Here is a 24,996-nt window from a genome sequence, read left to right as displayed (position 1 = left end):
AATGTGCCTATTATGGAGAGCCAAACTAAGGCTGAGTCACTCTAATAGTATGTCCCTGCCTCTTAACTTGGTATCAGGTAAATGGGAAGGTCTTGGCACTTAAGCTCACTGGACTCTCTACATATCCTTGAATCTCTTTGCTTCCATTTGGTTGGCAATGAAACAGAGCGTTAAAAAAAAATAATAACACAACCTGTTGCCTTTATTTTATTTTTATTTGAACATCAAATATGTTTACAGAAGATGGTTTACAGGTGCTTGAGCATCCCACTGGATTCTTTACCATTTCAAGGTGCAAAAGAGGCTTACAAGTGAGTTTCATTAAACAAAGCAAAGCTGCGACAAAACAGGATCACATCAATAGTAGTATGCATCAGTAGAGTGTAGTAATCCATCAAACACAATTGGGCGTCTGTGCCTTTCCTCAAAAAACAAGAGCTCTACACTCAAGAAAATCTAGTGCACAAAAGCATTGTTTGTAGGCTGTGAAAGAACATAAACTGGCATTATGTCACTTATTAATTCAAGTCTCGATGACCAATGACCTCTCTGTGAATACAAAGGGGTCCATGTCTTAGGCACCTGCTCATGGGACTGTATGTTATATTTCCAGGGTGCACAGCTCCATACAAAGACACTAAAGATGGGTTTGGAACATGGCAGCATTTACATATTTGGAAAAGTTCAGGCACATTCGGATACAAAAGAAAGGGGGGGGGGGAAGCAAAGAGAAACTTCTCTTAAGTCTCTGAAACACAGTGCAAAATTGAGACAGTGCCATAATTGAGACAGCAGTCACTTAGAAAGCAAGTGTAAAGGACTTTAAAAAGAGACCACACTTTAATTTAAATGGATAAGATATGAAGCTAGAAATAGAGCTTTTCACACTAATGAAAAGATGGATATTTGGGACCATAGTTAAATTTGTTTGCTCCAGTTGAAAGAGAGTACATTTTCATAGAGTAATCTAGGAAGTGCGCAGTGTAAGCTGAATCAACTTTCCAAGACTTGTACCAAAGAGAATCATGGTTGCCTTAGGCGCTATTGTATTCTATTTGTCTTTAAAAGACTTAGGTTCCCCAAGCAGGTTTGACTATGAATATTAGACATTACTATGGTCCTAGTGATCATTCTCAGTATCCACAGTACATCTCAGAGTTGCAAAGAATGAATAAAGAAGAGATTTGTAATTGACTTCATGCAGGTGTATGGGCAACTCCAAACCAATGGCTGGAGTCAATGACCTTTCAATGTATAAGACTTCAAAATACGGACACCATGATGTGATTAAAAAGAAATAATTAGTATGTCCCTTATTTGGTCAGCCCCAAAGGCATAAGATATGGCATAAAAAATCATATCTCCAATGTTACCAGGGAAATCTATCAAAGACAAAATTTCCTTGGGGTCTAGACTTCATCACCTACATTGATAGGGTCTTTTCTTTGGATGACCAGAATAAAATCGGCAAGCTAATCAATGGCTAAAAGAAACATAGGCAGACCCTGTGCTAGATTTTTCTTTGGATTTCACTGCTGCCGATAAAGTCTTCCTTGGAACTCAAGCCGCCATTTTGGAAATGGCTGCCAATGGAGCTAGTTATTATTTTATTACAGCACAGACAGAAGTGAAAATCTGAAACCTGGGGACATATTCAGGGTGCCAGAATCATTTTGATCCTCTTTATTCCCATTTCCCTATCTGCTATTTAAATTCCCACATATCCCTACCCACCTCAGGCTGACTCCTTGGGTAGATTACAACATTCAAATTTTTAAATTACCGCCAGGTGAAGGGAAAGTACAGGTCCACCTCTCTAGAATGTCCCCAGTGCCCCAACACGATAGCAGCTGAAAGATGTCAGCTACTCAAAATTGGCACTTCAGATAAGGGTAAAAGAGATTTCCAAACATTGTTTGAAACTCGTGGGCTAACACCTCAGCTGTCTGATGTTCTCTGCCCATTTCAAACTTATTATCATAACATGAATACGAGCACAGTAGATGGGATAATGTGAAACCCTTCACTAGAGTATTGTTTGGATTTAGCTGGTATTACATCATCTAAAGTCCTAGAAGGTTTTTTTTTAATTTTTGTTTTTATTTTTGTAAAAGAAAAAAATCTCAGTATAAACATTAAAAAGAACCCACTGACCCATTATCTACTGTCCAAAAATATTACTACTGATATTTTGGTAAAAGCAAAATTAGCTGCCCTGAATAATTTTCCTTCTCAGGCATAATCTCTGCTACATAAGATTGTCTGTCATTCAACATCCAACAATAGGCTTGTGGATTAGTGCTATTTTGTCTACTGTGGATACAAAAGTTGATATGAAATGTGATCTTCATTTAAATGAAGATCACCAGGCTTTAGGCATTAATAACTGCATACATGACACAGTAGTTTGGAAAGTCTACAACAACAACAACAACAAAAAACCCTAAATATTTTTCCTTGGCTTTTGCAGTCTTATCCCAATCAAATTAAAACTCAGAACAGAACTATTACATTCAATTGTCCAATAAACAAGCAATTAAGTTTCAACAAAAATATATATTATACTATATAAGGTGCTTCTTAAACAAACACAAACAAAAGTTAGGTTCTTAAACATGTTTTTAAAGCAGATACATAAAATTGTCCCAGAATTTGATGAAAAAGTATGAGAAATTTTTAAAAAAATAAAAAAAGGAGAAAAAATGGCTCTCCCAGTTTCCCATTTTTTGGTAGGTAACTGAGAGAGCAGAAATTAATGAAACCCACCATTCCAAATAGGACAGACCAAGAGAAGCCTAGCCATTCACTTAAGTTGTTGGCTACCCCATCACATCTCAATGGAGTTCAAATTACAGATCATGAAGTCAGGAATGGAAACCAACCTTCCATTTTGGTTAGGAAAAGGAAGCAATCCTCTAGTTGGACTAGAGAAACCAAGACCCCAGAGGCCTTGTGTGGATGTGGCCAGAGTAAGCCTTTCTTTTCTATCCCTTTGTTCGAAGGACTCTCATGACCTAATTCTGGTCTTCCTCACTGGCTTATGAAATTTAAGACCATGAAATGTGTCAGGGACAGAACTTTTCACCCTAGCTGGTTTTTGGATGAGTTCTGAATAGTCGAAGATACTCTTGTCTGAGCAAATTCTCAGCAGCTTGACTCATGAGTATTCCAAGACCTTGCCCCCATGTCTCTCCTCAAGCTCCTGGAGCATCTACAGGAACACAGGCATCTATTGTCACCTCTTCTAATCAGGTTCATACCTGAAATGTAAATGAAGCCAGCCCATGGATAGAAGGGTGGGCTCGCTGTGCATTGTGGGACCTGTGAAGCTGCTGCCCTGGCCAGGTCATTTTCCTGGTCTTACTTTCATTCTTGTTCAGACTCCTCTGAGTCACAGTCATTGCCCAAGGATTTTGCTTCCTGGCTGCAAGAATAAAACTAAACAAACCAAAAAAGTATCACCAGCTTGCAGGTTCATTGTGACTGCCCTTGGACGATCTTCATGGTAACAATTTAGGACAATTCACATCAGGGAAGAGCTGCCTTTACAGGGAAGAAGCCCCAGGGGCAGACGGCTATTATAAAGTGAAAATCAAATAAAATCAACACACCATACTTCCCTCATAAAGGAAACTAATTCATTCCAGTGTATTAACTGAAACTGACTTTCTGGTTCCCACAAGTTATATGGGAATTGTCTAGAACCCATGATGTATGTATAGTGCTCAGCAGCTGACACTTTAGAAGCCAGAAGGTGGACTGTATTAAATTGACATGGTCTTGACAACTGGGGGGAAATCTTCCTTTCCTGTGTTCTTTGTGTATTCCTATAGGGGCTCAAGATTTCCCTTTAAGAAAGTCACAGGTTGCTATAGGAATGCTATAAGGAACCCATGAGATAGCTTTCTCAATGGCTTCAATTAAAGGAGCCATTTTGAAGTCTTTGCTGAGGCTTACTCTTGGAGTCATTATGAAGTGCTTATCAGAGTTGAAATGTTTTACTCTCTAGGCTTGGGTCTCAACAAGTAGCTTCAATGCAGTGATCTCAATTCATTTATGAAGACTGAGGACTATAGGAGTTCTCATAGTTAGTGATGTAGCAAAGGGGGAAAGAGAGCTGTTACCAAGATTTAGCCATGGAATTCCGTTTGGCTGTTCCCAACAGAAGACATGCCACTGAGAACTGAGCAAGCAAATGAACGGCCACTCATACTAGAAAGCCACTGCTGGTGGATGCATGCCAGAATGTATGCAGGAGACAGAATTCTGCTAAAGTCATACATGACATGGGTAAAATGTTGCAGGGATTCGCAGAATCTTGGGGGAGCCTGGGTGCCCTCAGATCGTGTTGGGGAAGCCCTCTGCTTCTGGAGGGATGTAGTAGGTTTGTAAGGAATGTGCTGAAGTGGAGCTCGTGGTGGTTATCTGGCTCTGATTAGGCTCCTCTGGGGGCACTCCCATGCGACTGGCTGGGGCATGAAGGCGGTGAGCATCCAGCATCTCGAGCAGCAGGTCATAGAGGGGCACAACGTTCTTGCATTTCATGTTGTAGAGATGCTCCATGCCTTTGTTACTGGAGAAAGGACACAGAGGGAACTACATTAGACCATGGCTTAAATCCCCAGGATAGCTGAAATTCTTAGTAGGATGAGGTAAGAGAAACTCCAAAGGCACTTCTGAGCCATTTTAAAAACCTATTAAGAATTCATCTTATGATGACGACTGTAGAAGCCTAGGGGTTTCAGAGTCCCTAGGCTGGGCTTGTATACATGTTTTCATTTCCCCCATCATATAAGGGCACCCCACCCCCACAATCATACGCTTCCTGCATCTTCTCTTAGTGGATTTTCTGTGCATTATCTTCTCTATGATGTAACCAACTTGAATGTCAACTAAACAAGCTTTAGATATCTGTGGATGTCTAAAAGATGATTTCTAGATTACATTAATCAAGGTTGGAATACCCACCCTAATGCTGGAGACATTGTTTTATGTACTGGGGTCCTTGCCTAAGCTTTAGAGTGGCTTACTATAATATTTAGAAGCTAAACATCAAATTTTCTATTCAGGTTCTCTAAGGACTGAATGGCCTGCCTTCATCTCCCTCACAGAGGATTCCAAGTGTCATCCTGCACTGACTCTCAGTCAAGTCACTGGCCTTTGACTTGCTCCTTAATGAAGCGAAGACCCTCAGAGACCTGGAGAATGTGACATTCTGTTCTCTTTTCCAGGATGAATCTCCATGGGATCTTCAAAAGCCTCTTATGACCAAAAGATCTTTGTTTCTCCGTGGCAATGATTCAATTCCTACTGCTCAGAATCCTTCCACATGGTCCTAACTTCTACCACTGCCCAGAACAGTAAGCACTGCTCACAAGAGGAATGAGGGAAGAAAAAGGGAAGAGAAAGATGCAGGCAAATAGCTTTTCTCCTTTTTCCTGGTTCCTCTTTGCCCTCTCTGCCCCATGTAGGCAGTGGACATAGGAAATCATAACTCTTCTATGGATTGAACTTTTCAAGTGATAAGTATGTCTTCGGGTGTGATGGAACACGCCTATAATTCCTAGTGCTTGGGAGGAGAGTAGGTTAAACATTTCGATTCAAGGCTAGCCTGGGTTGTCTGGTGTTTTCTAGGCTAGCCTCAACCATACAGTGAGAACTCATCTCAAAATAACCAAAATTAGAAAAAAACAAACTAGACTTTTGTATATCATGAGCAGGTAGAACTAAGAAAATGTCCTGATAATATGTATATTGGTCATGATAAGGAGCCAGCCCAGGTTTGATCTGTGCCACGAACACATGACAAGAACTGAAACCCAAATGCAATCGCATGGTTAAGTGTCATTTTGGTGTGTGTGCGTTGGTTTTGGTTTTGCCTTGTTTCTGTTTTGTCCTGTTTTTCCTTTTAATTTAAAGCACCATTCACTTTTAGTGCTCTGGTTCTGTAACTGTCTTTCTCCAACCACCCAACGAGTCACATTTACAGTCAGATGAAATATGAAGATGTCAAATTACTTATGCTATGGTCCTAACCCATGATCAGGGTCATGCTAAGAGCACAGGAATCCTATGATTCAAATTGGTTGCAAGAAGCCAATCTGGAGAAAAAGAGGTTTTTTTTTTTTGTTTTGTTTTTTGTTTTTTGTTTTTTTTTTTACCGGTATAAGACTGTATATGAATAACACCAAGTGTACAGAGAGGTTCAAACCTTTGAGTAAAACAGTCACCTTACCTTCATATTCTATAACTGAACAGCTCTCAGTCATGCCATACCCATGTATTTAAAAGCAACTATGGCTAGTGAATATTGCTTGCTAATACTGATAAGCCAAGCACATAATTGCTTTGTAAACTCATATAATCCCTATCAACAACTGAAAAATACTCAGAGGAGTCATATGCTTTCTAGAAATCCCTCCAAGGATATGTCATCCTGTTTTCTTCAAGGGGGAAACATACTCTCTCAGCAAGGTATTTTGGCAGCATTATGTTCTTCTGAGCTATTCTCTGCTTCTTTCTCTAGGATATCATCAGAAGAAAGAGAAAAAGATAATACTGTCCTTGAATGTGACCACTATTTAACATATGGGACTTACCACATTGTCTTCCTTAGATGATAAAACATTAGTAGACATGACATAATCAAAGCATTAAGCCAGTTTTGCTCAAATGGGCTGCCTCTCTTGGGTCTCTGTTGATGCTAGAATATGTCCTAGTTAAGCTTGGGTATAAGAAGAACAGTATTCATAAAACAGAATTGCCTGGCTGGGGCTTGATGCAGACTTTCTACCTCTGTCTCAGAGAGGTATATGTGAGCCCAGCTGAGGCCTTCAAGGACACCCAGTCAATCTGCGCCAGTAGTGGTGCTACATGAATGACTTGAAGAATAGCCACTATTCAGTTATGAAGGACACCCAGAAAGATAATTATGAAGAATTTTATCCCAGGGAATAGTATGCACAAAACAAAGGGTGACATGCTTTTATCGGAGAGCAACAGGAAGCTCCTGTAAGGATTTAAGTAGGGAGATGGTATGATCTGGATTGATTTCAAAGTGGGCACTCTGGTGGCTTCAGAGTACATGCAATAGAAGAGATTGAGATTAAGAAGCATGTTAGGTGACAGATTATGGTAAGGACAAACAAGGTCACAGGAAGGCTTTGATAGCTATGGATACATCAATGTTGACTCTGCATGCATATCTTGTTTGTTTTGTTGTTGTTGTTGTTTTCTTCTCTAAGCCCAGGGCTCATTCATTTAGCATTCCCTGGTGTAGGTCAGTAAGGAGTAATGCCAGAACCATAGCAGATGTGCCTGAAGCCTTGAGAGATAGCTTATGTTCAGTGACTAACTTCGGTCAACAATTCTCATCTTATTGCATGTGTTTCAAACCAACATTGCAATATCCCTTCCTCTAGGGTATCATCCCTGATGCTTGTCCGATGCTCTAGGAAGGTTCTGTGCTCCCTCTTCTACCCTCCCCTAGCCTTTCAGTTCAGACATTTTCCCAAAGTTACTTTGCCTACTGAGCAGTCTGTACTGCTTCACCTGTCTCCCAGAGTTGGTTGGCTCAGCATCTTTTATCTCTACGTCAGGACCCAGGGCCTGCCTCACCTCATGTGCCGGAAATGGGAAAGAATGAGGAGGAGCTGGGCCAGGCGGCGATGCTGCTGCTGTAGAGTCAGGCCAGCTTTGGCCATCAGGTGGATCAAAGTGTCTGTGATCTTGTCCAGGACACGGTGGATGTGGTCCTTCTCTTCCAGAGACTTCAAGGTGCTGGACAGAAATGTGTACACTCCTGAATACACGGAGAGAAAGAAAAAGAGATTCAAAAAGGACATGGTCATGGGGATAGAAGAACTTCTTGGGTGTTATGATGAACCAAGGAGCTTTCTCTGACGCCCTACAACACTGGAAATACAGTGGACATATTTGACAAGAGATTATGTGGCATTCTTCATGAATATGCATACCTTTCCACACCAAGAAGTCAGGATAGACTCTTGTGTCTAATCCAAGATTCTCTAAAAAGGACAATTGACATTGCAGCCATAATGGTGGCATAGCCATTCCTTCTTGGGATCTTCCATAGTGGGGTCTCTCTCCTTATTACTGGGCATTGCTAGTGTTAAAACTGTACTTTAGATTTTTTTTTTTTACTGATTCAGTATTACTGTAATGTATATTCGTTAACTATAAAACTGTTATTATATACACATATATAGTTATATATACACGCTGTTTCCTAAAAACTGTTACATTCTTCATTTCTGCGGTGAAATTAACGAGAAGCACATTTTAAAGATTTGCTTTAGAGAGAGAGAGAAAGAGAGAGAGAGAGAGAGGGAGAGAGAGAGAGAGATGCCTGGGTTACTTTCTGCCTAGATTCCATGTGGGCTGATGACAAAGAAAGAGGGAGTCCATTAGAAAATGAAGTAAGTGTCCGGTGGCCATGGGGCTAACTTGCACGTTGCAGGTGGCAGGGAGGTGTGCTTTGGTGGACTGGTGTCAGCGCTGACCTCTGCTGAGCACCCTATGGCTCGGTTTCTTATTCTAGGTGTCATCACCAACATAACTGTCTTGTCTCCTAGAAGCCTTACCACAGAAGGAATGCGCTGAGAACCTTCCCAGCCCCCTAAACCTGGGTTAGTCCAAACTGAGTGATGAAATTGCAAACCACTTCCTTTTCTTCTATGACCCAGAATATTGTTGTTTCATTCAACAATAACCTCTTTCTTCTTAAAAAAAAAAAAAAAAACCTTAGAAAGCACCATCTAATAGCTTGGGGGTTTTTGTCAAGGGATGTTGTCCCCACCATAGCTTCTCTCTCCACGGTGCACCATGTGACAAAACACACTTGTGCTGAACGTCAGCAAATTCTAAGACCAGCACAGTTTGTTTATTTATTTGGGAGAGGGGGTGTTGTTTGGACCAGCACAATTTGTTTATTTATTTGCGGGGAGGAGTGTTGTTTGGTTTGGTTTGGTTGGTTTTCAATGCAAGAAAAAGGCGCTCTGGCTCAGCCTTTTTATCCTCTTGGTCTGTCATCTCTTGGTTCTTTCATAGTGCACACGATTGTCTGGGTTCCTTCTTCCAGCAAGAAACTCCTGAGAACTTAGTATGGTATCTGACAGGGATTAGAAGCTGTAGTTCCCTTGAAGAGTTAATATGTTTAACAAAAGATTCTGCACATAGAGAGAGATTTTTTTTTTTTTTTTTTTTTTTTAACGCCAACTCCCAGAATGGAGAAGATCCCTCTGAGGAAGCCTGTTTTTCTAGTGCTTTGGCACCAGCTCAGCTTATCATCCTTGGTAGCAGGCACTTCCTAGTCGTGCAAACATACATTGAAATAAAAATACAATCCTGTCAAAACGCCAGTAACTGACAACCGCCACAACCATCCTTTTGGACTTTCCTGGCAATACACAGTCCCTGTTTGCTGCCTGTTGCCCTTAAAGGAGCTGTTTAAGAAACAAAAGCCACCAAGAGTCCCAGAATGCCTCAGGTGCTCTGGCAACCACCGTTAATACGAACCATCGTTAATATGCGTGAGCAAACAAAGCTGCCAGTTTATCTGTGTCTCAAGCGGTTTCTGCCTTGCACCGCACCACTGTCTCCAGAAGCCAGGGGCCAGTCTGTGAAGAGTTAGGGACTTCAGAAAGACAACAGGTCAAGGCTTTAGTGACTTTGCAGTCTGTGCCAAAAGCCCAAAGGCGGGGAGTCTGTTTTGAAGCATAGTTAGCAGACATGAACACATCCTGCCACCACTGGGAGAGATAGGAAGAGTCTGCAGGGGAATGTGGTAAGAAGAGAGCTTAACAAACCATAAGGACACACTCAAGAGTAAGGGACTTGTGTATGTGTGTATGCATGTGTGTGTGTGTGTGTGTGTGAGTGAGTACATGCATGCATGTGTGTTTGTGTATTGTGCTTATGTGGACACATGCATGTACATATGTACATGTGTATTTATATGTGTAAGAGAAACAAAGAAACAGAGAGACAGACACACACACACACACACACATACATATATATATTGTGTGTGTGGGATGGGTGTATGTGTGTACATACATACATATAGAGAGATGGTGAGGCAGGGGAGAGACTGGCATATAAACTCTGTGCATCACACACACTAGGCAACACTGCTATTGAACAACATCTGCAATGTCCCCCCTCCCCTCAGACTAGCCTAAAATTTACTGTGCTGTCTAGACAAGCTAGAAACTTGGGGGCCTCTGGATTCAAACGTTTTAGTAACTAGGAGTATAGCACTACAATACCAGAGCTGCCTAGAGATCCCGAGATAATGCAGCTTTTTCTCCAGCTCATGTGACCTCAACTATCCCAATATTCTACACTCTTTCCGGTTCTCTTTGCATCTAGGCCTCACAGGAAAACCCTTTCTATTTTTCAGGCTCTTTCTACCCATTGGAATCATCTAGAAATTTGAGGATAACTGAAACACACTCATTTCTGTATACACCCAGGAGGAAGCTAAGGCAACAGCTGGGCTCCTGGCCTCCCCTGACATTGACCTCCACTGGGGAGGCCCCTCTGACTGCTGGGGATAAGAGTGCCAAGACCTTGGGTTTACCAGATGCTGGAGGGCAAGCTCTTCTAGCAAGGGAATCTTAATTGTTTTTATTTTATTTTATTTTTTCCTTTTCCAAAAGGAATAATGTAGCTGACCTTGGGAAGGTTTGTCAATCTATGGCAGTTTGATTTAAAAGAAGAAAAAAAAAAGCAGGAATGATCCGAAGGGAAAAGATGATCAATAATACAAAGCCCGGAGTTGTAAATCACCTGGACCACAACTCACGCTCCTGGGGTCGTAGTGTAGTGCTCATGGCTAAGTGATGTATCAGCACATGGGGGGTCCTTACTAGCAATGCCTTTTCTCATTAGTGCCTTGGAGGCAGAGCAGGATGTCATCAGTCTCTGTTGGCTCTCTGGTTCACCTTTGATTGCCATTCCGTGCTACTCTGATAGTCTTTGATCAGTCTGTGGGTTTGAATGAGATGCTCCCGTCAAGAGTCTTTGGCATTTGAATATGTGGGAAACAATCGGTGGTCCTGTTTGAGGAGGCTTAGGAGGTGTGGTCTTGCTAGAGGAAGTGTGACACTGGCGGGCAGACTGAGGTTTCAAAGACTATGTGTGGTTTCAGGTGCACTCTCCCTGATTCCTGTTTGTGGTTTAAGATATCAGGGCTCAGCCCTGCCATCACGGCTGCCACCTACTGTCTCTACCATCATGGACCCTAGCCATCTGGATCATGGATGCTAGCCATCTGGAAGCAAACATTTCTATAGGTTGCTTCGGTTGTGCTGTTTTGTTACAGCAATAGAAAGGCAACTAACACAGACATTTGTATTACTCAGCAACAGGACTGCTGCTGTCATTCATCAGAAGGAGTTCTTCAAGGTATTCTACAAAGCAGTGGTCAGACAGTCCCAGGCACTAATTCCACCCCCTCCCTTAAGCTGTCCATCTCTGGAAAGACCTGTTGCAAATACAAATTTGAAGTAAAGCTTTTGTAAAGTAGAGCTGGGACTCACTGGCAGAATACTTGACTACCATGTTTGAGATCTTGAATTTGATCTTTAGTTACACACACACACACACACACACACACACACACACACACACACGTATGCATGCACCTATTTTAATGTCTCAAAAAGATGTAGTTTGCAGATGAGTTTCTAGTAAAGAAAGCTACTGGAATGTCCTCACCAGAGTAGTTGCCCCATGACGATCCACCCCTAGCTGAGTAGCTACTGGCACTCAGTGTCTCCTGACGATGGCAGGGGTAGCCATTTTTTTAAAAAAGTGATGTAGCCATGAGTAAGCTGCCCATGTTCTAGTAAATAACCCTGCATCTATGCCCACATAAGCAACCCTAATTAAACTCAGTGAGTCATTTAAAAAGACACCGAAGGAAGAAGGAGACTGCTGGGGAAAAGGCATTGAGAGGACATGGAAAGAGGAAATGGAAGGAGGACATGTAAGGACGAAATGGAAGGAGGACATGGAAGGAGGAAATGGAAGGAGGACATGGAAGGAGAACATGGAAGGAGGACATGGAAGGAGGACATGGAAGGAGGAAATGAAAGGAGGAAGTGGAAGAAGAAAATAAAAGGAGGAAATGAAAAGAGGAACTGGAAGAAGGTGATAGGGCTAGATCAAAGTATATTATACATGTGTAAAATTTTCAAATGACAAATTTAAAATATTTGGATTTTTTAAAAACGATATTTGAGGCATTATTTCAACTGAGAGTACCATGTAAACACTGCACCTGTACATTTACTTGGATTGATTTCAGTGTCACTTGAGCAGATACTGCAGACAGGACGGAGTTGGTTGTAAAAATGAACAGAGGAAATGCTCACTTTTCTGAAGAAAATTAGAGCCAATGATTATAAAATGCCATACACTGATAAAATTGTGTATTCTTGGCTCTTATACAATTCTTAAAGATTTTTGTAATAGTAATAAATTTTTGTAATAATTTAATAAATAAATAATTTTAACTTAACAAATAATTATTCTGGTATCCATATTTGGTTTTGATTTGTCATGTCCTGTATTTCTTGGGCAGAAAGCTTCAGATTATGTTTATGTCTAAGTATGCCTTGTGATGACCACCTTTTGAAAACTTTTGCCAAGCCTTGTATATTGCCTTGAGGTATATAGCTGTAGCATTTTTATTTTATGTACATTTAATATAATTTCTCCTTTGTAGATGCTATTAAAGAACACTGATTTATCTTCAAATCATGAATATCTTACAATCTCTTGAGAAGTTTTACAAGCGGCAACAGTTGCTCAGGCTCCCTCAAAGTGTGATAGGTTTGAGCCAAGGGCGGGGCCTGACAGATGTGCTTTTACAAATCCCTGCACTGGCGACTCATGCACAGCTAGAATGACAAGCCACATGGATGCCTTGAATTTTACATCTTTTGGCCATCAAAAGGCAAACTCTTGACAACATGGTGTCTATTAGTGTCCTTTGAAAAATATCCCATTGTCTCAAAGTCTCACTTAGTCTCATAGTGTCTTCTCCATGGAATTCCTGGGCAAGGTTCACTCTGCCTCTTCTTTCCCTCTCTTCTAGTCATGGATGTTAGAATGGAGCTAAGTCTTGGGAAGCAACTCATTTAAATAGCAGAATCCTCACTTTTCCTGAGCACTTGGAAGACCTGATGACAAAAGACTACAGAACTGAACCAGCACAACTTTCTGACTCTAAAGGATGGGAGGGTTCCTCATCACGAACAATCAAGCTGGTCCTTAGCAGAAGCTACTTCTAATAATTCTAATCACATAATTCCTTTCTAACATCCTCCTCTTGGAGATGGCAACTTAGCCTACAGGGAAGGACTCAATCCTCGGAACTGCTTCTAATCTCCTTCAGTATCAATTGCCAGCGCCAGTTGGTTTTACCATGTTTTTGATGAACTGGTCAACAGATGGGGCTCTCTGTTCCTTTCCTTAATCCTTAATCCTCTCCTTCCTCAGGGTTCATTGACCACTTGAGTGGCCCATGTAACTTAGGGAAATATGGATTTCTCTTTGTTACGAGGAACATGGCATGAGATACAGATGAAGAGATGCCTGGTGCAGGAAGGATGCTGGTGCTTTGATGCCTTATGGGCAGGGGCATTGTACCCTCTACACTTCCACATTCTGATGATCAAATACACCTTTAACTCACATTAAGCTTTGACCTTTCCAGGGACACCCGCATACTGATGCCACATGGAGGTAGGTAACTTGCTGCTCAGTGAACACATCAGCCTGGTAAAAAGGTTTAATAATCTTCAAGGGATTTCAGAGTTGCATGCCAGAAAATACAGAAATACAGACAGACACATGTACTTATTTGACAGTATCTCAAACATGAACCAGTTTGTAGGTTTAGCATAATTACACACATTGGAGTGTTTGAATCACTACACAGTGTGTCTGTCTGTCATAATAAGTGTCCTATTCTAATATAATCTTAGATGTGTTTTCTACTTCCTTATGGCTAAACAAGTACATTGAAACAGGAATGGTGTCTGAAGGGTATTCAGGGTACCTCCCACTGTCTACATCCAAGGCCTCAGAAAGAATGATTTACTTAGAATTCTTTCTCTTCCCAAATGCCAGCATAGCCATTCTTCCCAAGAGAAGCCACCGTTTTGACTCAAGAAACATTTAGTCATTCCCTGTCATGCTTGCTATTCTGAATACTGACATACCTCACAGCAGCCAGCATGTTTGAAGAACAAACTGAAGCAGAAAGGGCAAGCCGAGCACATCGCAATGCTCTGTATGTTATGACTCAAAGACACACCACCACTAAAGACTTCAAAGAGAGTGCTTTATGCCATTCAGGAACTTCATTACCATTCTCGTGCTTAGCAAAAACAAACAAACAACAACAACAAAAAAAAAAAAAACAATAAAAACGGTAGCACTTTGAGAAATATGCGTCCACTGATGGGGACTTCTGTCCTTTTCCAGATCCACAGTTATTTGGCTGCAAGGTGAAGGACCTTCTCAGGACCTGGTCTTTGTGTGCACTGCATACTGTTATGCTACTGTATGTCACATGACATGCATGGGTAACGTTTCTTCTGTGTGAAGTCACAGAGGGAGTGACAACTGAATGAAATGCATGTCCCTGCCAGAAACCCAACATAGGAACAGGTGGCTCTGTTTACTTAGGACTCCTCCATCCCTACAAGTGCATTTCTTGGCACCAACCACCATTAAGCCATAGAGGTATGATTCAGGAATATCTGTCAGTTTGGTGTCGTTTTTATTGAAATGTACTAGATGTTCTCGACAGTTAAGTATGCAGCACATTACAATGTTCAAACTGACTCAGAAGATAAATCTCTTAATGATTTCTGATGGAGATATTGACAAGCTGATGGAGAGGCAAGTTAGGAGACACGGGCTTTCTCATTAAAATGGAATCATGCGCTTAACTATATGTGAAACCCCTGATTTGATTGCAGATAGACAAGATGGATTCCATATTAAATCCTTCAGGACAAAGTTGCTCTTGGTGTCTATTTGACATGGGAGTTCATTTCTGTTGGTTACATCTGTAACATATTAGGAGACATCTAGGGTTCTGAGTTTTCTATTCTTCAAGCAGTCGATTCCTACTGCTTCGGGGTTAGAAGAAATTTCAAGCACACGTGTGATGAGAACCATAGGGTCTGAGAGCTGGTGAGATGGTCTGCTGATTACTTGCAGAGGGTCCAACTGCAGTTCCTAGCACCTATATCACAGCCATAGGAAACTCCAGCTCCAGGATGGCCCAATGTCTCTGGCCTCTGTGTGCACGATGCTCACGTGTACACACCTCCACATCAGGACACCGAGTTGCACAATCTTCCTCAAGTCCTGGTTATTAAGAGGTCATTTTTGTAGATATTGGCCCTCAGAGAGGTTCTGTGGAGTAACTAGCATATTGTACTTTTTAAAAAACCCTGTGAGCCTTGCAAAATAGAGTGCCTTCTCTTTGGTTTGACTGAGAACTTTAGAACCAACTTGGCAGCCATTTTAGGTACAGCACAGAGATACTTCCTTGTGTTGATATAGCTCACAGAGTTAGTGATTTGGCACATTACTCTCCCTTTATATGGGATTTGTTAACTATTACTTCACCACTTTCCACTGTGTGAAATCCAGTAAGCATTTCAAATCCTGTGGATCAGCAATTGGGGGGGATGTCTTTTCTGCCACTGGAAATCAATGTAAAAAGTCATTGTGGATAGTTGTGCTCATAACACATCACCAAGAGCTCATTTGACTTAATCTCTGACTCATCAAAGCTGACTCAAGAGCTAAGAATGCACAATAAACTTGTGCAAACACAGCCGCAAAATCCTAAACTGGGCAGCCTTCTCAAGTATCTAGCAACAGAAGCTAAGAATTGAGGTCACAGAATCTCAGTCCTAATAAAAAAGTTTGATCCCCCTGAAGGAGAATCCCACTTCCTCAGAAACACTTTCCCTCTCTGTCCTAAGGAAGACTCAAAATGGCTGACAGTTCATTCTGGGGTTTGCTGTTGTTGATGATTTGCGTTTCTAACAACCAGTGTCAAATTTTCCTATTTTCAAGAGGCATAGGAGCTGTGGGTTGCATATACCTTCAGGTGTCACACTTCTATCCCTCATTTTATGTGAGATTTGACTGCATAGAAACTCAATTACAAAGGCATCATGTGAGGGTGACAGGCTTATCTTAATTTTTTTTAAAAGAGAATAAAGCTGACATTACATTCCAAACATGAAAATGTGGGATTCTAGAATTTTATATTTAAAAGATAAGATCAGTCAGTTTGGTGATGGAACCATTTGAGCAGCCTAACTGGGCTCAGGGGATTAGCAACAGTAAAAGAAGCAGGAAGGAGGAGGAAGATGAAAAGAGGGAGGAGAAAAAAAGAGAAGAAAAGAAGGAAGAAGTTTGAAGGTGGTTGGGTTGAGGGGATTTGGGATTGAGATTGAGAGGGAAAATATGATCACATTTTGTTGAAAATATGCATGAAATTCTAGAGAAAAACTATTTAAAATTAATTAATTTGATGGTTTAGAAATTATTTGAAGAATCAAAAGAGCTTCATAGGACTATATCTATAGATAGGCAGACCAAGAGATATAGATTAGAGGATAGATAGATAGATAGATAGATAGATAGATAGATAGATACATACATACATACATACATACATACATACATATATAGATACATATATAGATACATGAATAAATACATAGAAAGATACATCAATAGATAGATGATAGATAGATAGATGATAGATAGATAGATAGATAGATAGATAGATAGATACATACATACATACATACATATATAGATACATATATAGATACATGAATAAATACATAGAAAGATACATCAATAGATAGATGATAGATAGATAGATAGATGATAGATAGATAGATAGATAGATAGATAGATAGATAGATAGATAGATAGAGACAGATAGACAGACAGATAAAGTTAGCCTCATGGTGACCCTTACATTTAAACTCTGTTGGGTTGTTCTTCCTTGATTAAAGCAGGAACAACGGCAGTGGGAGAACAGTTTCTTGGTACACTGGATTCCTTGCTTCTGTGCCATTCTCAGGTAACACTGAGACACCTCCAGAAAACTTGACTTCAGCAGAAACAAGGGTTAAAACTACCAGTCTCCAAAAACTGAGAAGACAAGCCATAAAGGGAGGAAATATTTGCAAAAGACACATCCAATAAAGGACTGTTCTTCAAAATATATAAAAAGATCATGAAACTCAACCATAAAAATACCACCTAATTTAAGAATAAATGGAATTTATTAATGTACATCTCACCAAAGAAGAACCACAGATAACAACTGGGCCTATAAAAAGATGTTTAACATCATGTGAGTTTAAAAAATTATAACTCAAGGCCGTATTTCTCTTAGAATGGCCAACCCCTAGAGTATTGACAATAGAAAAAGCTAACAAGGAGCTGGAACAAGAGGAACATCCATCCCTTGCTAGTGGTGTGAAAATGCTACTACCAACTTTGGAAGGCATTTGGGCAGTTCCTAATGAAACAGAACAAACTCTTACCAAAGGATACAGTAATCCCTCATCTCAGTGTTCACAAAGGAAATAGAAATGTACGTGCACACACAATATTTTCCACACATATTTGTGATAGCTTTGTCTACAATTGTGACAACTTGGAAGCAACCAAGCTTTTCTTTCGATGGTGAATGGACACCATGGTATATCCAGAAAATGGAATATTATTCACAGATAACAAAGCATGAGCTACCAACCTACGGAAAAGCATAGTAAGTACCTGGAGTGACCAATACAGAGTGGAAAAGGAAAATGTGAGAAGGTGACACACTGTGGTGGTCCAAACACAAGACATCCTATACAAGACAAAGCTGTGGTGACAGAGCAGATCAGTAGAAGCAGGGAGGGTGGGGAAGAGCAGGAGAATAGAGGATTTCTGCATAATAATAAGACACACTTCTAAAAGCCTTACAGTACTAAGGATTAATGTCTTCTACAGTCTTTGGATGATAATGATGCATCATTCAAGGCCTGTTGTTAACAATGTTGATACAAGATGCTGATTGTGAGGGAAGATAGAATATGGAAGGAAAGCAAAAGATGTGGGAATAATTTTTACTTGCCACATATTTTGTGTGTGCCACACATTGTGTGTGTGTGTGTGTGTGTGTGTGTGTGTGTGTGTGTGCATATGTATGTGCATCTGTGTGTGTCTGTGCATGTACATATTGTGTATGTCCATGTGTATGTTTCTGAACATATGTGTGTACGTGTGTGTGTGTGTGTCTCTGTCCTAAAACAAAATTTAGGACACAGCCCCTATAAAGGAGTGATAGGTAAAATGTGGAGGAGACTTGTGGGGAGGGATGTGGGATGGTGATGCAGACAGCGAAGAAAATGGAGGTAGAAGAAACAAGACAGGCTCTGTCACTAAACCTGCAGCTAGAGTGGGTCACCAGGAATCTTAGAGACCCTCTTGTCCCCTCTTTCCCAAGGTCAGGACCATAATTGTTTACTGATGTCCGTTATATATGGTTGCTGGAGAACAGATTCAAATTCTAAAGGACATTGCTAACTGAACCACTAGTCCCAGTAAAAACAAAAAAATCCAAAAAGAAAAATTCAAAGGGAATTTTTACTGTTGGAAAACAAGGACTGCAGGGGGTTGAAGCACCGGGGCTTACAAAGGCAAGGGCCCGGGAATGTTTCCAGGGAGGCAAATGGTTGTCCTCCACTGTGTCACCCAGCTGGTAAGTAAGCATCTCAGCCTGAGCCAGAATCTAGACTCAACTCACCTCTGACTTGGCACTCAAGCACTACACCAAGAATGTCTTAGCTCTAAGGTTTGCAGGAAGCTAGAAATGACAGCCAATGGACTCACCTTCTTGGACATTTGAGATCACTAGACTAATGTTCATAGTGACAAGATATTAGGACCAATTCTGCCTTTTGAAAATGTCAGAGGATGGTGTGGCAAAAAAAAAAAAAGGAGTTGAAATGAAAGGAGGTCTTCTATGAGACTCTTTTTGTTTTGTTTTTGAAACAGTGTCTCTATGATATAGCACTGGCTGTACTGAAACTCTCCCTCTGTAGACCAAGTTGGCCTCAAAATCATAGAAATCCATATGTCTCTGCCTCCCAAGCATTGGGATTAAAGGCATGTGCCGTTGTGCTCAGAATCTATGAGCCTCTTTAACTAGATAGAGCCTTTCATGGGATGAAATTAGGATGCTCTGAGAGACTTTTTTTTTTTTTTTTTTTTTTTTTTTTAATGTATGTGAGTACACTGTTGCTTTCCTCAGACACACCAGAAGAGGGCATCAGATCCCATTACAGATGGTTGTGAGCCACCATGTGGTTGCTGGGAATTGAACTCAGGACCTGTGGAAGAGCAGTCAGTGTCCTTAACCACTGAGCCATCTTGACAGCCCTAAGATGTTTTTTTCTTGGTGTCTTTTCTGTACTTTTCAAGTTTTAAGCATTGGATGCTCATCGCATGCTGGTAAAAAAATGAAAATGCCTTTTTTTTTTTTTTTTATCTAAAAAGGCTCTCTTATCCCTATCATTTCACAGACTATGTCAACACCCAAGTTGTTGAGTGAGAAACACGCCTGGTGAGCAGACCCTTCAAAGAATCCAGAGATTGTTATGAAGATATTACTTATTATTTTACTCATAATATTTCAATTATCTCTAAGGTGGCTCCTATTTCTGAGACTCTCCAAGGTTGTGGTTTCAGCAGGAAAGAAAGCCAGCTGATTTGTCACTGAAAATTTACCCAATGGTTTCCTTCGTTGGAAAGAATCCTGATGTGCCACTGAGCTGTACTTAGCTGCAGAGATAACTACAATGATAAATGAGCTTCAAAGCCTGACAGTATCAGAAGACCATGTTTTCTCTAGAAGGCTCTATGTGTCTTGTTTTCACAGAACAAAGAGACTCACCTAATTCAGTAATTCACTTTGCCAGTCCAGCAGGGAAGACCAGTTTTTCACCTGACACATTGAAATATAATTTGACATTCTCTGTGTGTTTCGTCACTGTTGTCCATGAAGACAGGGAGATTCTGCCTGACATTCGTGTCCTCAGAGCCATGTCTATACCCATCTGCAGGTAACTGAGACACAGACCTCTCTCCATTCTTAGGTGCTCATTGATATTGGATGAGGCATAGTTTGAATTGCCAGTCCCCATGTTTTCAGTGAAACGTGCAGCTGGACTGGAGGTAAAGTCATATGTCAAACTTCTTCTCCCAAGCTCCCCAGTGATCAGGACATGGAATGTCTATTCCCCACAAATCCCAGAACCAACTGCTAGCAATGTCACTGGAGAAGCCCCACTCTTTACCTCCAAAAGAGTCACTTAACATGATGTGCCCGAATTCTTCAATAACTTATCTTGCTCTTCTAAAATAATGCTTTATTTTTATATTGGCAGTACAATAGAACATGTAAGAGAGCTATCCCTGAGACCATGTTAAGACTTGTACTTGCAAGGGGAGTTCACTGTCATGATATCTGTATGCACTACATAGCACCTGCATATCACATAAAGTCTAATTCTGGTAAAAGGTAGTTTCCAAAGAAAACATGTATGTAGAACGTGTGTAGAGTCCTTGACTGTGAGTGTTTAACACCAGTAGGGTGTGGCCATCAGCTCCCTATTCATTTTAGCAACTTCCATTCACCTGCCTCATGGTCCAAAGGGCATAGTGACTTATGTGTGTTGTGGGAGTCCTTTCACAGCAGCAGCAACGTGACCTGCTTCCTCTTGCTACTGCTGTCATAGCTTTTCTGTCACAATGTCACCCTTAGACTGTGAGCTACAGTAAACTTTAACTTCCCTTGGCCAGGGTGTCTGTCACAACAATGAGAAAAGTCATTGGATTTCTCAGTTCTTGGAAGCCCTGAGACCTTTGAAAGAATACACAATATTTGAGCCACCAATTCAGACACGGTCGACTCGCAAGAGTGTGTTCACTGTGTGAGTGGATCCTTCACTGTGGAAGGTTGGTAGAAGGGATTCTTTTAGAAGGACACAGGGAAGGTGTTTGTATTTGGAAGCTGTGGAGGAAACACACGAATGTTCACCCATGTCTACACGCAAGGAGCAGGACAATGTCCTGTATTGCTTTATGTACATTCTTTTCACAGTCATGGTAGTTTTGAGGCAGTGGGCTCTTCGGGTACTAGCGTACCCATCAGAGTTATGCAAGTGGCTTATCTAGAGTCTTCACCAATCAAGTAAAGAGCATAGTTCATTCTCTAAATTCTAGACCTCTCTGAAGACAGACGTCTGGTCATAGGACGCTAGCAGGAAGACAATTGTCACCCAAGAGGTTTAAGGTTCTATCAGAAGTTGTAAGAATAGAAAGGCTCGAGAAGTTGAGTAGATTTGGCTGCCTGCAGAATTTAGTCAGAGGGACCAACAGCAAACCACTTGGTAAACTGTGAAGTGCCATTCATCTCAAAATAATGACAATAAGCAGACTCTGTGGAAAGGACACTTGGCATCACAAAAAAAGTCAAGAGAGAATAGAAGAGAATACTCTCTGACGCTGCAATGTTGGCATCCCTGACAATGTGTCCATTTGTGATTTCCAAGGCCTGCTCTTGTCAGAAACCTTCAATGGCAGAGACTTAATGAATCCTTGATGCTTAAAGTCATATGGTTGTTAAATGTTCTTTTATCTAAATATAGAGCCTCTCTGAATCATTGTTTTATTTCTAAACTAGAAGATCTAAATGCTCCCAAGCAGTTGCCTAACAATACAAAGTATGAATAATCCAGAACGAGAGGGTTGAGGGTGGAACGAACACTCTCTCTGCTGGAAACTTGTTATAATTCATCGTGAAATAAATGGTTCTCTAACAAGGATGTGGCCACTCATGGATACAGCAAAAGCAAACAGGCTTTCATTATCTTTAGCCTTGTGTGCTTTTCATGAAGGCACCATGAAAACAAAGACATGCATATTAATGAAACAAAACTTGGTAGCAGAAGAGAGCTGTCTCGCTCTTAGAATGTATGTGTAACACATATGGTCTTCTTCAACCTTGCTGTGTCTCCCTAAATGAACACCAATGTTATTCAGTTAGAGATTTCGTCATCTGGTTTCTAGAATTACTTTTTCTCCCTTGGGTTTTTAGTAGTCTGTGTGGTTTCAGTTCTTACTCAGTTTCATCCTATCCACTGAAAGACAAATGTCATTGGAAGATGACTTCGAGGCAAATAGGTAATCACGAGCGTCAAGTTTCAAGAAAATAAGACCTTCCAGGAACAACCAGAAAGTCTGTTGGACTCAGTGTACTGAGACTTCTGGGTAGGCATGTGGGTCATGGTCAGAAGAGAGAGGGTCTAGAGTAAGACAGCACAGAGAGCAAGAACCAGGAACTGGAGAAGCTGTCTGAGTTCCAGTGGATTAAGTTAGCAGAGACTGAAGTGAGGGAGACTCATACAATATACAGAATTGAATGGATGTATGTGTGTAAGAAAAGAGATGGCTCTGAAAATGATAGACATCGTTGTCCAGTTGAAGCTGAAGCTCCACACACTCCTGAGAGATGATAAATGTATACACACAAAGCTTCAATACATGGATTTCCTGAGGCTTGGGAAACCCTTAGTGACAGAGGAACATTCTGCATGGGAGTGGATTTGGAAGGAGCATGGGGCTAAGAAGACAATAAAAGAGTAGGTGCTGAGCTGTGATCCTCCAGTTTTGCCACTGGTCTGCTAACATGAAGTCAAACCTACATGCTCAAGGTCCTTCTAACAGGTAAATAAACAGCACAATTAACCACCTGTCCATGTTGCCACTACAGTCCCTGTTACTACTAGCCTGAGCCTCTCCACTTCTTTGGGGGTCTACATGGGTGACTTTAAACTCAAACGCTGTGTTCTGCAAAGCTCTACTCAACTGAAGCCAGGCTCTTACCTTGACAGTGAAAGATCTCATTGCCAGAGGCTACCCCTGCTCCGTGATCCACTGACATGAATATAAACCAAAGTGCTTGCAAAGCTCACAAGGAAGGGAGGTACTTCCCAGTGGGAATGGGAGGCTACCAAGATGGAGCTGTTCCAGCTCTTCCCTAGCAATGTCCAGCAAAGCTTCTATTAAAGAGTTAAATGAAGCAATGTCTGTTGATAGTATGTGACCCCAATCCCATAGGAAAAACAAAACGAACAACAAACCACTTCGGGAAATTGGGAAATACACATATAAAGAAACAATGATTCCAGTTAGAGAAAAAACACACACACACATACACACACACACACACACACACACACACACACACACACACACACATACCCTAGAACATTCATTTGGATCTGTTTGGCATAAAGATCCTAGTGAGACTGCAATAAATATAGAATTACTGAGGAAAGGGGTGAAATTTTTGAGTAAAAATATTAAAATCAACAGGTTCTGGAAATGCTAAACCATGTGCTACTGAAAAAAGCCTAACAGTCAAAAGAGGGAGGAGTCAATAGGGAGCTAGTGTCCAGGAAGTAGGCATGTCTAAATGATGGAGAAGAACTGAGGTCACATTGGACAGGAGGAAGAATGTGGCCTGGTCTGACATGTGCTCCTTAGCATCCTTCTGTGGCTGGAATGCCCACCCCTCCCCTTACTTCCGCTCCTCCTCAAACCCTTGCCCTAAGCACATCTGTTCCCTTCCTCCTAGGCCCTCTCTTGGACTTCCTCCAGCTACTTCTCAGAAAGCCTTGAAGTCTCTGATTTTTTTTTTTTTTTTTTTTTGGAGGGGGGGGGCAGCCTGTCTGGATTAACCAGTACCACCTCTCTCCTTTGATGTGGACTTTGTGGTTGTCCTATGGATGATCTTGAGCTTTGGTAAGTAAATAAATCATCCCAACTCACACAGAAATTGTGCTAAATGCCTTCTAAACAGTTGTAAAGAGATCGTCTGTAGAAATTCTGGCCTTTGGAGATCCTCTTGTGGCTTCTAGAAAGACATTCTGAGCAGGCTCTCAAAGAAACCCTTCATTTCTCCTGATTGTGCCTCAAAACCAAGGCCACTATGAGTAACTTTCTCAGAACTGGCCTTCAGAGACTCAGACTGAAATGGAGCTTTCTCCCAACCCCCAGGCTTAGCCAGGAAAGGCCTGGGATCTAAACCAGGTCCCCTGAATCCCAGCCTGCATTGACTTTGCTTCAAGTCAGGAGTTGTCCCAGCTCAAAAGCAGTGAGTTAAGGTTATAGAAACACCTGGAACTCCTTTAGTTGTGTGTGTGTGTGTGTGTGTGTGTGTGTGTGTGTTTGTGTGTGTATATATATGTGTGTATATGTGTATATGTGTATGTGTGTGTGTCTGTGTGTATATGTGTGTGTTTATGAGTGTGTATGTGTGTATGCATGTATGTGTGTATATATGTGTGTATGTTGGGAGGATGACAGCAGTAACCTTCCCATGGCAGATTTTTTTGTTGTTGTTGTTGTCCTTTTATTTCTCTTTATTTCCTAGTACTGGCCCATTGTGTCTCCTTCTCTTTCTCTCTGCTTTTCCACGAACAATAGCAGACACTAGGCCTCTGTGTGAGGCCCAGACCCGTCTCTCCAGAGCACAGCTCACTTTTGTGGTGAGAAGAGTACTTTTGTCTATTCAGGCTGGTCCTTTGCTTCTGGATTTGTCACAGGTCTCCTGCGCTGGCAGTAGAGTCCTTGATGGCAGACAAGCTGTTACGCACCATCACAGAAAAATATAACTTTCAACTCTTCGGGAAGCGGAGCCTCTCATTTCCAAACAGGGCCCACCCCTTTAAGAGCAAGCATAAGCACAGAGCTTCTGACTGCCGACCAGGGTCTCACCCCTTTAACAATAAGCATGAGCCCAGAGCTTCAGAGACAGACGGAAGAAACAGCGTGTGAAGAGGATTGAGGTGGGAA

General features: G+C 41.3%; 1 protein-coding gene across 4 annotated transcripts in view; it reads right to left on the bottom strand.

Moving 5' to 3' along the window:
• Positions 1–206: 206 nt before the first annotated feature.
• Positions 207–24,996, bottom strand: part of ESR1 (estrogen receptor 1) — a 346,832-nt gene continuing 322,042 nt past the window's right edge. For all 4 annotated transcript variants that reach the window (XM_080941484.1, XM_080941485.1, XM_080941482.1 and 1 more), the window contains exons 8-9: positions 7,618–7,801; positions 207–4,573 (exon numbers count right to left, since the gene is read on the bottom strand). In XM_080941484.1, coding sequence (XP_080797610.1) covers positions 4,339–4,573; positions 7,618–7,801 — 419 coding nt within the window. In that variant the 3' untranslated portion in view covers positions 207–4,338. The remainder of the gene's footprint in view (positions 4,574–7,617; positions 7,802–24,996) is intronic.

This window comes from Micromys minutus, assembly GCF_963924665.1.
Source record: "Micromys minutus genome assembly, chromosome: 30".
NCBI lineage: Eukaryota > Metazoa > Chordata > Mammalia > Rodentia > Muridae > Micromys > Micromys minutus.
This window is presented reverse-complemented; position numbering and strand designations above follow the sequence as displayed.